Source organism: Barbatula barbatula, assembly GCF_947034865.1.
Source record: "Barbatula barbatula genome assembly, chromosome: 3".
Lineage (NCBI taxonomy): Eukaryota > Metazoa > Chordata > Actinopteri > Cypriniformes > Nemacheilidae > Barbatula > Barbatula barbatula.
The window spans coordinates 15,294,417-15,308,649 of record NC_136764.1 but is presented as its reverse complement, the minus strand read 5'-3'; the positions used below and the strand labels follow the sequence as shown (position 1 = coordinate 15,308,649).

The 14,233-nt window shown below is 40.6% G+C and overlaps 1 protein-coding gene across 5 annotated transcripts in view; it reads left to right on the top strand.

The window, feature by feature from the left end:
- The window catches only part of tnk2b (tyrosine kinase, non-receptor, 2b), a gene marked incomplete at its 3' end in the record, with an annotated part of 64,186 nt that overhangs the window by 47,434 nt on the left and 2,519 nt on the right, over positions 1 to 14,233 (top strand). For 3 of the 5 annotated variants that reach the window (XM_079452740.1, XM_079452741.1, XM_079452738.1), the window contains 11 exons: positions 1,696 to 1,766; positions 5,666 to 5,878; positions 6,780 to 6,932; positions 7,228 to 7,505; positions 7,850 to 7,976; positions 8,100 to 8,341; positions 8,601 to 8,795; positions 10,257 to 10,345; positions 11,063 to 12,393; positions 13,172 to 13,267; positions 13,725 to 13,852. In XM_079452740.1, coding sequence (XP_079308866.1) covers positions 1,696 to 1,766; positions 5,666 to 5,878; positions 6,780 to 6,932; positions 7,228 to 7,505; positions 7,850 to 7,976; positions 8,100 to 8,341; positions 8,601 to 8,795; positions 10,257 to 10,345; positions 11,063 to 12,393; positions 13,172 to 13,267; positions 13,725 to 13,852 — 2,923 coding nt within the window. Of the gene's footprint in view, positions 1 to 1,695; positions 1,767 to 5,665; positions 5,879 to 6,779; positions 6,933 to 7,227; positions 7,506 to 7,849; positions 7,977 to 8,099; positions 8,342 to 8,600; positions 8,796 to 10,256; positions 10,346 to 11,062; positions 12,448 to 13,171; positions 13,268 to 13,724; positions 13,857 to 14,233 lie in introns of those variants that run through there. The other 2 variants (XM_079452739.1, XM_079452742.1) reach the window with 2 other exon arrangements.

Genomic DNA, 14,233 nt, shown 5'->3' with positions numbered 1-14,233 from the left:
CCGTGTCAACACTTGAATCAAAGGTCAGAAATAGTATTAATATCAGTGGAAGTTTACTGGCTGCTGTTTTAAAACTCAGGTCAGACTTTGAGTTAAATACAGTGTAGTGCTTTTACCGTGAGTCTCGGGATTGAGAACATCTCGAGGAACACCTGTTGCATTACCATTCCACATATGTGACCTTGGATCACAAAACTTGTCTTAAGTAGGACAGGAAGATTCATACAAAAATACATTGTATCGGTCAAAGTTATCGATCTTCGTAAAGAGACAGCTCTTAAAGGGGCTGCATTCTTCAACCTGAGGATGTGACTCCTGTCACTAATGTTAAACAAAGAACAAAAGAAAAAAGAAATTCAAGGTGTTTCGTTGCTTTAATGAGATTTCTTTTGTATTTAATTTAGAATTTAGTATTGAAGACTGTAAAGAGAACTTCATTACATTTCTGTATATTTCCTACCTGTTAGACATGATAGCTCTCAATTATACTTTTTTGAATGGCTATAATTATTGTTAATATAAATAAAAAATAATAAATTTAATAGAGACATCAGTTGCAGTGCTAATATCAGAATGTTGCCTTTCATTCATAAAATGATGCTGTTAAAGAAATCTGTTTTTTCTACATTCATTTGAAGATTAAAGGTGAAATTATCAGAATGTAAAAGTATATTTAAAAACACGAATGTTATGTATGATTAAACGTCGATTGACAGCACTAATTTATAGATCTTGTTCAATTATATTCCATGTTCCAAGATATTTAGTAAATTTCTTACCCTGAATATATTAAAACTGTATTTTTGTAAGTGGATGGCTTGCTGCGGTGCCTCTGATTAACAACTTTAAAGGCAATTTGCTTAATATTGAATTTTGTTTGCACTCTCAGATTCCAGAGTTTTAAACGATTTTCTCGGCCAGATATTGTCCTATCCTAACAACCCATAAATCAATAGAAAGCTTAATATTGAAAAGAACACAGTGAATGTGGACCCATGAAGCGCTGCTGCCACTGCTCCTCTGTGAAGCGGAGGGCTTTAATTTACTGTTGAAGGCAGCACAAGCTTTGAGCGTCTGCCAAATCTTAATGGGCATGTCAGTCCACACACAGTACTCAGTCTTTGTGTGAGAACTAAAGTCTGCAAATGTAATTTCCTTTAAGCCAGCCTGCGTCTTAAGTTTAAGCCCCTCCTATACTGTCACTTTTCTCTTGTCTTGGTAACACGTTGTTTGCTAATTCCATCCTGTCATCTATCACTCCTTACAGTCTCTCTTGGTTTGTTTTTGAGGGGTAACATTTACATGGGTTAAATTTACATGATCCTGATCATGTATTCTTCAATATTGCAAGCATTTTACATACATTATTCAATCTTTTAATGTACCTAATTAATTTCATCACTTCTGTAATTAGTAAAAGACATCGCCGGTGTCTTTTGGCTTATGTTAAATTGTTTTCACGTTATGCATCAGCTCGTGTTAAAAGTTTGCATTGCATATAAAAATGTTTGTGCTTGCCTTAACAATGAGTAGCGGGCCAACACGATTGAAGTCACGCTTGTCACGAGTTAAGTTTCACTTTCGTTACTGCTTCCAGACATGTTTTCCACATGCGTGTCGAGTTTTCTATGCCTTTACTTCAATCTGTATTCTGCAGGGTTCTTTATACACAATTGTTTGCTTTCTTTTGGACAGGGCAGAGACGCCTGTGGGAGGCAGTGAAGAGAAGGAAAACACTGTGCAAGCGCAAGTCTTGGATGAGCAAGGTATGTCAACATATGCTCACACACAATTACAGATTAATGAGGCTTGAGGTCCAGGTCACGTCTCACACACATTCACACTCTCTCCCACACTAGCATCTCCCACACTAGCATGCACACAAAGTTTCAGTTCAGCTGGACAAGACCTAATTTCTTTCACCAGACAACTCACATTTACCCTCAGGCACTCTTCGAAACTTTCTCTTGCAATGTCTCTCATTGAACCTGAAATAAATATATCTAAACTAATATTCAAAGCACTTGACCTTGACTTTTCCACAACACTCATATATCCTGTATGTGCCTTGTTGTCAGTTTCTGTGTTGATTTGTGTCTATTTAGTTGGTCACTGAGTGTTCTGGCCTGCCACTTAAGCACTAACCAGGTAATGCTCCATCAAATCCTGCAGGAAGTGCCTTAAATTGCCGTGAGTCACACGCAAACAGTCGGCACAATGTCAGCCATTCTCTATGGTTGGTGTGTGCGTTTTGTGGATTGTTACAGAATGTAGGCCTAGAGGAAATGAATTAAGTGGTTGGTGCTGTAAGTCTTGCTGAATTGGATGCGTCCCACTTCATGTTTCGTTAATAGTCCCTTTTTACTTGTTGTTATGATGGGGATTAGTAAATGACTTTATGTTATCTTTTCATGTGTTTAATAAATAACAGAAGGAATCATTTCTCAGATATTTTTAGCTAGATTCTTACTGTATTTTTGTTTCACAAATTTAAAATCTTCTTTGAAGATTCAGGGCCAGACAGCTTGTGGCAGCGCAGATGTTTCTTTTGCCACTGTCAGTATTTAGTAAAGAAACGCAGTGAAAATTAGCGCTGAAAAGTCACGGACACTGATGTTATTACATATGCATTTGTAAGGGTTTTCTCTTCAGATGCAAACTTTATGGGAGGAGAATATTTAAATGAGTCAAGTCAGCTTTATTTATATAGCGCTTTTTACAATTTTCATTTGTAAAACGTTGACTATAAGCAAAACATATAAGGTTATGCAAACACAGGTCTAATATCAGACAGACTATAATTTCCTATATGCAGTGTTGATTAAATAAAACTATAAATTCTAGCAGCCAAAATTCAAATGAATCACTCAACACAATTTACTAAGGTTTGTGCTCATCAGAACACTGTTATTTGCAGCTTTATTCAACGGCGAAAAATAAATGCCTTTAACGTTGCGCTAAATTGCGCTGATCTTGGTAGATTGCGATGGTCATTATGGGATTGAAACATTGCATCTGTGACTGTGGGTCAAATGGCGCCAATACATGTTTTTCTGTGTCTTTGGTGTGTTATAAGTTGCCCATGCATGTATTAGACACGTAAAATTGTGAAAATTAAAGTTTCGGCATTCTATGTAAAAGCAAATGCTCACCCAGACCTGCCTGAAACGCCTCGTGTAACCACACCCCCACAAATGTACTTAAGTTTGTGTTATGATTTGACTAAGACCGCCCAAATTTACATGCAAGTAAGGTGGGCGTACCTGTCAATACAAATACTTTGGAACCTGATGTTCCAAATATGGTAAGAGGCGTTACATTTCTGTCACACGCTTGCAGTATTAAACCAATCACTGCGCACAGGTTAACTGGCCAATCATAGCACACCTCGCTTTTCAGAGCGATGAGCTTTGTAAAAATCTGCGCGTTTCGGAGAGCCGGGGCAAAGAGGAAGTACAAACATGCACGGTATGTTGAAAATACAGTGTTTTTTAACCAATTGTGTATACACATTACATTACATCTACAACAAATTAAATATTCGCTTTGTCCTGTCATACGACCCCTTTAATGTGCGCCTTGGTAGAAATCAACCCTCAAAAATTTCCACTATCATCTCCTGCGCTTTTTTTAATTGTGCTCCTGCACTATTTTGCCATGTTTGGCCCTTATTTTCTTTGGCTTTCTCCAACTTAAGCAATGTCAGGGTTAACATTCATAAAATTTAATATGAATAAGGTTTTAAGGGGCGATTCTTGTTGGTTTAAAAAAAAAGTTCTTTGTGGCAGCTTGCTGGGGCTCAAAATATTTTTTAATTCATGACGCCATAAACCGGCCTGAATAAATATACAGTACACTTCCTCTGAGCTGTTTCTATGTGGCTGGTTATAGCATGGCCGTGGTGTTAGAGTTGTTTCAGAGGGCTAGATGTCTGTTTAAACTCTGTAAATAGCATTACCGCATTTGTAGTTAGAACAGGCAGATTTAGTCATTCAACTATATTTATGTTGATCTGCCCCGCTCTGTTTTTAATCTTGCAAAAACCAATGCAGTGTATTTGTTCCTTTAAATTAGCCTCTGTTCTGTGTGTGCGCTTTGTGTTTTACTTGTACCTCATTTATAACATTGCGTGTACATATAGCCAAGGCTAGAATTAGAAGAGACCACAGAATGAGTCAGTCGCTTTTCACATCATTTAAAATAATTTTCTTCCATATATTTAAGGATAATTGACTGTGCGTGTGTATTTTCATTTATATTTTGTTTGAGGGAAAGTGTGTAGGTGGGAGTGATACACGTTCAGGGTCGAGTGGAATGATTGCTGTTGTCTAAACCATCAGTGCACAGGGCACATTCCTCTTTCTGTGGGATGAGAGAACAGCTTGACCCATAGCACCAGAAACTGCATATTCATGTTAACTGAACCTAACACACATGCTGCACTCTAGCACCTGTGTGAAACAAACACAAACACACACACAGACAGATTCATTTCCTGTCTGAGCTGTGCAGAGGGTTTAGTTTGCACCTTTGGCTTGGGCTTACAGGAAGTGGCCAGTTGGGATCAGAGCTTTCTAAAATTACACCTGTTTGTTTCCGTTCCTGGCACAGAGAGCAGACCAAGTAATCTGCCTCCTCACTCCACTGCGTGTGTATGTGTGTGTGCGTGTTTGTGCTTGCAGTCAGGACCATGTTTTCAGCTATGTTTACACTTATCCTTAATAAGTGTTCTTCTCAGTATGGGTTTTAAGTATAGCTTTCACATAAACGTGTGGAGGCGTATATGTTTTTTGCATTCGGGTAAGTGTTGCTGTTTAAGTGGTGTGGCCTCATTTGTATGTTTGCTGGGATTTACTAACTTGTGGAGGCATTTGACAGTGTTTAATGTATGTTTGCTGTGTGTATAGTTATCAGGCGATAGCCCGGGGTTCAAGGCTCTGTCTGAATCCACTGCTCTCGTCCATGTTGAACTCTGCTATTTTCAGTCTGTCCATCAAATCCCTCAAGGCTAAAGACTTTGAATTCCATTCTTATTTACTTCTGTTTTTCTTTTTCATTTTGTTTTCTGCATGGTCCCTCTCTGTTCTCTTTTACATTCGGTTTTCTGTATGGTTTCCCTCTCTGTGATCCATGTTTTTTTATTTGTTAATAGTTTGTAGTCAAGCCAGCTTCTGCACTCAATTTTAAATACCACAGTTGGGTTACCCCTCACTATTTCACCTTCCCATCCTCTTCATATCTGTGCGTTTGCAGCCTCTGGCTTCTCTCAGCCTACACTCTGGTTTTGATAGTCTGGATCTTTTCGGCCGACCCCCAGGCTCCTCATACAAAGTGCCTCAAGTGCCGATAAACGAATGAAAAGAACAGAGCAATCTAGGATTGGCTTCTCTCGCTGTGATTTTTGCTGTTTCTGTTTTAGTAGGTTTTTTGAACATCCAGAATGGAGCTAAATACAAGGCTCTCAGGACACATTTAAAAGAAATATCTGGATAACAGGGCTTCACAAAACAATGCTTAAAGACTTAGCAGCATACATTTATAGCTGCACAAAAGTAGGAAAATATATATATGAAAATGTAGGACATCAGTTTCAGGGAACATGTGGATTGCCACAGCTTTTTATTTGGCACCTCTGGATCTTCAAATTCATATTTTTGTTTCTCAGGTGTTCAGCGGTAAAAGACCAGAAGGAGACTTCAATCCCCAGCCGGCCAGTACGTTCCGGAAACCTTCCCCCACACCGCCTCCATTAGATGGCCAGCAACAAGCCCTCACCTGCCTGATCAGTGAAAAAGACCTGGCCCTCTTTGAGAAACTGGGCGACGGTTCCTTCGGCGTGGTCAAACGTGGAGAGTGGTTCACGCCTAATGGAAAAGTGGTCAGTGAAAGAAAGGAAGTGTTTGGGTTTTGTTTAAAACAGACTTTGCAGATGCAAAATTCATGCACGGGTCAGGCTAAAGCTGTGGATATGATATGTGATGGATGTTAATTCTTAACATCTCCATGATTCTCATTCTATGAAGTGGTAAACACCATCACAACTGAAACACATGTTTTGCAAAAAACAGCGTTGCAATCTTTGATCGACACAAGATTGGCTTTCAGACACCTTGTATCTATGGTCCCTCCTTTCCCCATAACTGTTCCAAGGCTTCATGTGAACATCCTGTTTCGGACCTGATCTCTGTGTGTCATTGTAGCAGCTGTGTTCTCCAGAGTAGGCTGGTTGGAGAGATGGGGCCTCTAATGACCTGTTGAGGGGTCAGATGTCGTGTGAACTGAGCCGGAGGCTGTAGTGATAGTGTGTGTTGTGAACCAAAGTCTTCTTTCAACATGGGAGACATCCACAGCCATCTGTGCTGATCAAAGACTGCTCCGTTACACTATACAGAGAACAGATTTGTACAAACTGTCTGCTATTGTGATACATGTGATATTCAGAAATGCCCATGGTTATAGCCTCTTTTATTTGATATGAACTCACGCAGTAATGCAGATGGGTCTGGTCCTAATTTACGCCATTCGAATTTTGGCAGATATAGTTGTAACATGATTCCTTTAAAATCAGAGACTGGCTTGGAGGGAATAACATTAATCTGTGATTGTTCTCTGAGCTCCAGCGATGCCAGTAACAGTGTAAACACAGCTCTCACTAGGAGTCATTAGCATGTGTGTGTGATTCTGACTTGCACAGGTCAGTCCAGATGTCTTGGCTCTCAAAGACAGATCAGCGTGGACATGTTATAAATTTGTTTTCCTTCTTTCAACGTTTCTTTCAGGTTAATGTGGCAGTGAAGTGCCTGAAGACAGACGTGCTTAGCCAGCCAGATGCACTGGACGACTTCATCCGGGAGGTCAATGCCATGCACTCCCTCGACCACCAGAACCTCATCCGTCTCTACGGAGTCGTCCTCACACACCCCATGAAGATGGTGAGTGACTGTGTTTCACATCTAATCAATTCAGCGGCAAAGACAGGGTGCTAAAGTCACAAGGTCTTTAGAAGGGAGGGTATGGGCTAAAGTAAGGCCTGACATTTCCATGCTCTCTCAGACTTATTAATTGCTGAAACTGACACCTGGAGTTATTTCTGATTGGCAGTGTTCATTGTCTCCTGTGGCAAGATGCTTCTTGTCAGGTCACTTTTCCATTTGGTACAAAAATGAAACGGTATACTCTCCCCTCTGCATTTTATCCCTTTTTAAATCCCCTCTTTACTTTTCAAAGGTGACTGAGCTTGCGCCTCTGGGCTCCATGCTGGATCGTTTGCGGAAGACCCTGGGCCATTTCCTCATTTCCACCCTGTGTCAGTACACAATCCAGATTGCAAATGGCATGTCTTACCTAGAATCCAAACGCTTTATCCATCGGGACCTGGCTGCTAGAAATATTCTGCTGGCTTCCAATGAGCTTGTCAAAATCGGAGACTTTGGGCTGATGAGGGCGCTGCCTAAGAATGATGACCATTATGTCATGCAAGAGCATCACAAAGTCCCGTTCGCATGGTGAGACATTTCTATCTGAATCTCCATTTGTTGAATCTTTGTTGCATCATTGTTGCTAGACATTTCCAACTCTTATTTAAATTAATATCCTACTTGGTCACTGCTAGCTTTGTCACTGTCCCTTTCAGTGGCCATGAATTGGTTTTAATAGAGCAATCAATCTGTCAAATGAGTAAGTTTATTTTTTACTGGCAAGCTGGTGCTCAAGATTGCTTCTGTATAAGACCATTATTTGTGTCTCCTGTTTTAAAAAAGGAACTCTGCGTGATGCTTGTCAATCTTATATTTTTACCTAATTTCTACATGTTGTATTGATTGGTTTTGTTTATGTGTAATATGTCTAGGTGTGCACCAGAGAGTCTGAAGACACGCACATTTTCTCATGCCACGGACACATGGATGTTTGGTGTGACGTTGTGGGAGATGTTTACCTATGGGCAGGAGCCCTGGCTGGGCCTGAATGGTAGTCAGGTACAACCTCCTCACACACTTTAAAGTTCCAGTCACTCATAACAATGACATCTTTGAAGCCCAAATCAAATCTCCATTACAAAGAAAAAACAAGACATGGACATCTGTTTTTGTATATGACAGATACTCCACAAAATTGATAAAGATGGTGAAAGGCTGCCTAAACCAGAGGACTGTCCTCAGGTCATCTACAATGTCATGATGCAAAGCTGGGCTCAGAAACCAGATGACAGGCCCACCTTTGTAGCTCTAAGGGAATTCCTGGTGGAGACCATGCCCACAGACATGAGGGCACTACAAGACTTTGATGAGCCTGACAAGCTTCAGATCCAGATAAATGATGTTATTACTATCATAGAGGGCAGGTGAATCCGAAAAGCACCCACTGGAATCAAACACCATGCACTGCCTTTTCAACAACATGTTGATTCTCTGAACATGCTATTTTTGTGAATTACGTAAGAAGTTAATGAAGTTAGAAAAAACATCCCCTGATAATGAAATATATGATATTTATTCACTTCATAGATTCATTGTATGGCATTATTTATACAGTTATTGCAATAAATAAGAGATTGAGATGTATTCCAGTTCTTCCAAAGACATCCTCTGTATCTCGTACAGCGCAGAGAACTACTGGTGGAGAGGTCAGAACACGCGCACCCTGAAGGTTGGTCAGTTACCTAGGAACACTGTAACGTCAGTCACGGGTCTGTCTGCCCATGATATCAGCCGTCCACTACGGAACAGCTTCATCCACACCGGCCACGGAGACACTAACCCCCACCGCTGCTGGGGCTTTCCTGACAGGATCGATGAGTAAGTCCTGCTTGTGTTTATTAAATTAAATATGTCTTTTTTACTATTATTTACAATAGGACCAAAACAACTGCGAGAGAGTCGCGACAACAGACGTTCAAAATGTATGCGTGTCACGTGATTATGTTTTATCTTTAAATGCTTTATTTCATTTTTATTAATTTAATTTATTGCATCTTTAAATTGGTTTAAAAGTTCATCACAATCGATCTCTTTCGCTCTCGCAATGGTTCTGAGTAGGACGACCAAATAAAAAAATAGTTTGCACGTATTTCATAGTTAATAGAAAATAAGATTTTCACAGCATTGCTGCATTTTAGAGAGTTTTTATGCCTTTAATGGGTTAGTACAGTAGATAGCTGACAGAAAAGTGTTGGGTGGAGATAGGGGAGCGGGATTGGCAAAGGACCGTCGAGACAAGAATCAAACTTGTCGCTGTGAGTGCACTGGCACAATATGTCAGCGCACTAAGATTTGTGCTTTTGTGCTTTTGACATAAAATGTTCATCAGATGTCGTTAACATCCCAAATAATCCACACATAGAAAGAAAACAAAACAAATAATTTCACAAATTAAGTTCTATGTAATAAAAGCGAATGCCACGCGGGAAAATATTGAACACGCTTACTGAAATTTATTTAATACTTTGTTCAAAAGCTTTTGTTGGCAATGGCAGCTTCAAGACTGTTCCTGTGTGGAAAAATTTGCCGCATGCATTGCTCAGGTGTGATTTTGGCCCATTCTTCCACACAAACAGTCCTCAAATCTTGAAGGTTCCATGAGCCTCTTCTATGAACTCTAAATTGTCTTTAAAAAATATTTGTTATGTTTTCTATGTTCTATTGTGAGTAAAATAGTGGCTCATGTGATTTAAAAGTCTTTTAGTTTTCATTTTATGCAAATTAAAAAACATTTAAGCAACATTTAAACATTTAACATTTCCCGAATTCCGGTTGTTACTAAAGATTTATTCTGCTGCTTTTAACAGAATAAAAGCATACATCGCTTAGTGAATTTGAAGTGAGATTTTTTTCTTGCAGTTACAGGGTGTAAAGGAATTGCTATACAGTACTGATATAATTTCCACATCAACTATGAGAAGACACCTTGTAGGATTGGATAACAATGGCAAATTCATTCACATGAGCCATGGCCCAAGTCATGGCACATGAATGAAGAAGTGTTTTGCTTCCTCAGCACTAGAGGGCAGTAAAATACAACACACTTTATTCTATAAATTTGGCTCTTATCGATTGATCTCACAGCTGTAACTGCTTCAATAAAGCGTCCGGTGAAAAATACCCTGTAACATTTTTTTACTTCTTTGGTTATACAGTGTCTTCAGCTTTTCCAATAGCATGCTTTCAGAACTATTAAAAAGTAATTTGAGATCCAAGATGTGGTATCCTACACACACAGAGGGGCTGGTAAATGCATCTGTCATTCTGTTACTTTTGTAGTCTTTATCTTGGTAACCCCATGGATCCTCCAGATGTGCTGGGGTTGGACTTGAATTGTGCCAGAACAACTCGACTTCCTGGACGTTCTAGTGAGTGAATGCCTTTTAATATGAGATCTAAACATTATTCCACTGTCCCCTTTTTTTTCAGTTCACTGCTGCTTTAAATATAATTCCTCGATGCTTTTGTGTAACTTTCTGTTTTGTGCTACCTTCTATTGAACTTACTTTATTTTATTTTAAAACCCTATACTTTTGGCACATGCCTTTTCCTTTTCTTTCTATCTTACTTGCTCGCTCTGCAGAGGAAGCTCCCCCTCGACCCCCTCAGCCGTCTTTGCTGTTTAAGAGTAGTAAGTGTGGACCCTCAGTTCAGTTTAAGCACTGCTCATGCCCCCTATGTTCACTTCTAGCACCCCTCCTCAAAGGTACATCAATGTTTTTTACACTTTTCTTTGCCTGCTCAATTTTCTCTCTCACTGTCCCTCTTTCTCATTTGCTCCTGTTTTTGCTGTGATGTTGCTGTCATCGCATGAAGTTCATTCTCAGCCTGGATTCCCCTCTCAACCTTTCTGAGGCTTGAATTTCTTGACGTGAAAAAATACTTGAATCAGAACTTTATCCCAAGCTCTTGATTTTTGCTGTCAATTACTAATTCAAGTTTGCTAGGGAACAGTGTATATAGTAATTGTTATTTGTGCCTTCTGGCCCAAGGAATTGGACACCGGCTCTGACACAAGCACCTACACTAAACCTTCCAGCTCAACAGATGCTTGACATTTGTTTGTGTTCTTTTGTCATTACCAGAACCCTGCTATGATGCTGTTACTGACGACGAGGACCAAACTTCCATAGGCCTTCGCAGACTCTCTTTGAAGAAAAGGGGCCTTAAGCTCAAACCAGCCGCATGGGTTTCTTCGACCAAGTTAGGTGAACGTTCTGTTTACAGTGTGCGGACTCCAGGGGGCAGCACTCCTACAGAAGTCTCTCTCATAGACTTTGGAGAAGATTTCCATTCGGCAACACCCTCTCCTGTAGTGGAGATGCAAATCCCCACACTTGCCAAACTGGCACTTGAAGGAGAAAATATCTTAGACAAAACTCCTCCTCAGAGCCCCTCACGCTTTTTACCGCGCCCCCTTCACCCTACCCCAGTGGTGGACTGGGACGCCCGACCCCTCCCTCCACCCCCAGCCTATGACGATGTAGCACAAGACGAGGATGACATTGAAGTGAGTTCCATCAACAGTGCGGATCGAGGACCTGATGAACTGGGGTCTCTGCATACGCCTTGCTCCCCCACAGGTGAGGGTAAACCTCACGTAGAAGACAATTTATTTTTGCCTTGCAGACAGAGCCATGCCTGTACATTATCACAGTCGACTGAGATTTTCCAGGAGCTGCAACAGGAGTGTATGAGGCATCTTAATGTCCCTGTGAACTCTACCAGCCCAGGTCTGGAGACACACCGTCAGATTATCCTAACACTTTCTGAAGACAAACCCCAGATACCACCACGCATACCCATCCCACCCCGCCCAGTCAAGCGCACAGGGGGCGAGTATGCACGCTGGTCTGGTGAGCTCTCTCCAGTCTCCGGAAATGAAGAAGACAAGGAGCGTCCACCCCAGATCCCCCCAAGGGACCCCCTATCCCAGCCTGGCTCACGCACACCCAGTCCACATGTCGGCTCGCCACAGACCCGTGGCAGCCTCTGCTCTTCCGCTTCTATTTATGGCTCATCCTACCTCTCGACCTCACCTGCTAAATTCATGCCAACCACTCAGAGCTTTGCCTCCGATCCCAAATATGCTGCTCCTAAGGTCATTCAGGCACAGGGCAAAGACAAGGAAACAGTCAAAGGGCCTTGCATCCTGCCTATCGTACGCGACGGCAAAAAAGTCAGCAACACGCACTACTACCTCCTCCCCGAGCGGCCTCTATATCTAGATCGATACGATAAGTTCTTCAGAGGGGCGGAGAGGGGCGAGGAGAAGAAGCAGGTGAACACAGCCACTGTCAAGCCCATGGTTCATCAACAAGCGGAGCTCAAATCCAATTTTTCCTCCAATAACAACAGCACTCTGACTCTCTCTGGATGTAGAGGGGGATTGAAGAACTCTCTCAGCCTGTCCAGAGTAAGCACTGATGGCTCTTTTAGCAGAGCCGACACCCATGACAAACTCCTACTAGTTAGTGATTTACAGGTTTTTTTCTGTTGCAAAATGTTTTTATTACTTTCTTTAACCTAAGGAATGTTTTTAGTAGGACTGTTAACGTATGCGATAAACATTTTCAATACATATTTCGTTTTTTCATCCTTTGTCTAGCGCTACATTATATAATCATGCTCTTATTCGTGTAAAGGCTTAAGCGTGATTTGAACACGTTCAGTATTGATAGACAGCTTCTAGCTGAAGGACGCAACAAAACGCATCGCGGCAGCAGTCCAGTTTGTTGTATACAGTCACAGGCTTAAGGCTGCATCATTGAATCTTTTGTCAGAATCTGTCAGACAGCGCAGCACCAGTATTAAGTTCTCTTTCGTGCTCGAATAAACAACCACACAAGATTATGGCAGAAAGCCTGTTTTGTCTAACATTTTCGTAAGCACAGACTTCAGACTTCATGCAAAGAGTTGTGACAATTTAATAGAGACATCAGTTGCAACTGCTAATATCAGAATGTTGCCTTTCATTCATAAAAAAATCTGTTGTTTCTACGTTCATTTGAAGATTAAATGTGAAATTATTAGAATGTAAAAGTATATTTAAAAACATTAATGTTATGATAATTTTTTTTAATCTATTGACAGCACTAGTTTTTAGTCTTTTAAAGATTGAGCTTTCGCCGTTTACATCCAAGCTAAATATTCATTACATTATAGAGTTGATTGGTTTGATCTACTCTGTTTAGGTACAGGAGGCCGTCCACGGAGTGACCATTGAAGAATGTCAGACAGCTTTACAGAACCACAGCTGGAATGTGCAGAAAGCTGTGCAATACTTAAAGGTACAGTACCAGGTGTTATTGCTCTGACTTGCTGGTTAGTTTTTATTCCAATTAAATAAATACCGTAGGCTAGCAGACACGCAAAGAGTGTAAGTCTTCCTTATTCTGTGGCATGTGTCTTAGAGGATCAAAGTAAAAAACGAGCAGATTTAGCTACAGTCCGTGATGAATGGGATCTTAATAGCCCATAACCTCATAACTGTTATTTCAATGCATGAATACTAGTAAAATGTAACTATACATTTTTTATGTATAATAAAACATGTATGGCCTTGCTAACTGGTTCATAAACTGCCTAGTGAGCCTCTTAGGTTAATGGGGATTTATAGCTGTAATAACAACACTAACAAAACAATACAGTTCATGTCAAAACTAACACTTTTTGTATTTCAACTTTTATATTAAATTGCATTTTTCACTTTTATCTCGTTTCATTTTTTCTTCCACTGGTCCTCAGGTGGAGCAGCTCTTCTGTCTAGGGCTGAAGACAAGGCTGGAGTGTCATAATATGCTAGAGATGTATGACTGGAACTTGGAGTTAGCCAGCACACAATTGTTGGACTCCTGTGGGTCAGTCAAACTAAGGTAGGCCACTCTTTCCCGCTCGTTGTTCCACGCTGCCATCTATTGGTCATGATACTTGAACTGTTGTTTTATAAAGTTTATTAACTGGTGTCATAACATCATAGTGTTATTACAGCAGCCTTTTTCCTCCAAACTCTTAAATTTCATTTGAACAGATGGCAAACGATTGATTTGCCATAAACCGAATTGTTTTCCAGCCAGATCATTTTATTCTGTTTAATTAACTCTTTTCACTCCAAGCATAACTGCTCATGCTAGAATTTATCAGTACAGTTGGTGGTGCTTTTAAATACTGAACCATCTGGACCAACACTGACTGCTACATTTACTCATTTAGTGATTCATTCTGAGGAGACAGGGACATAAGAAGTGCTGTAATAC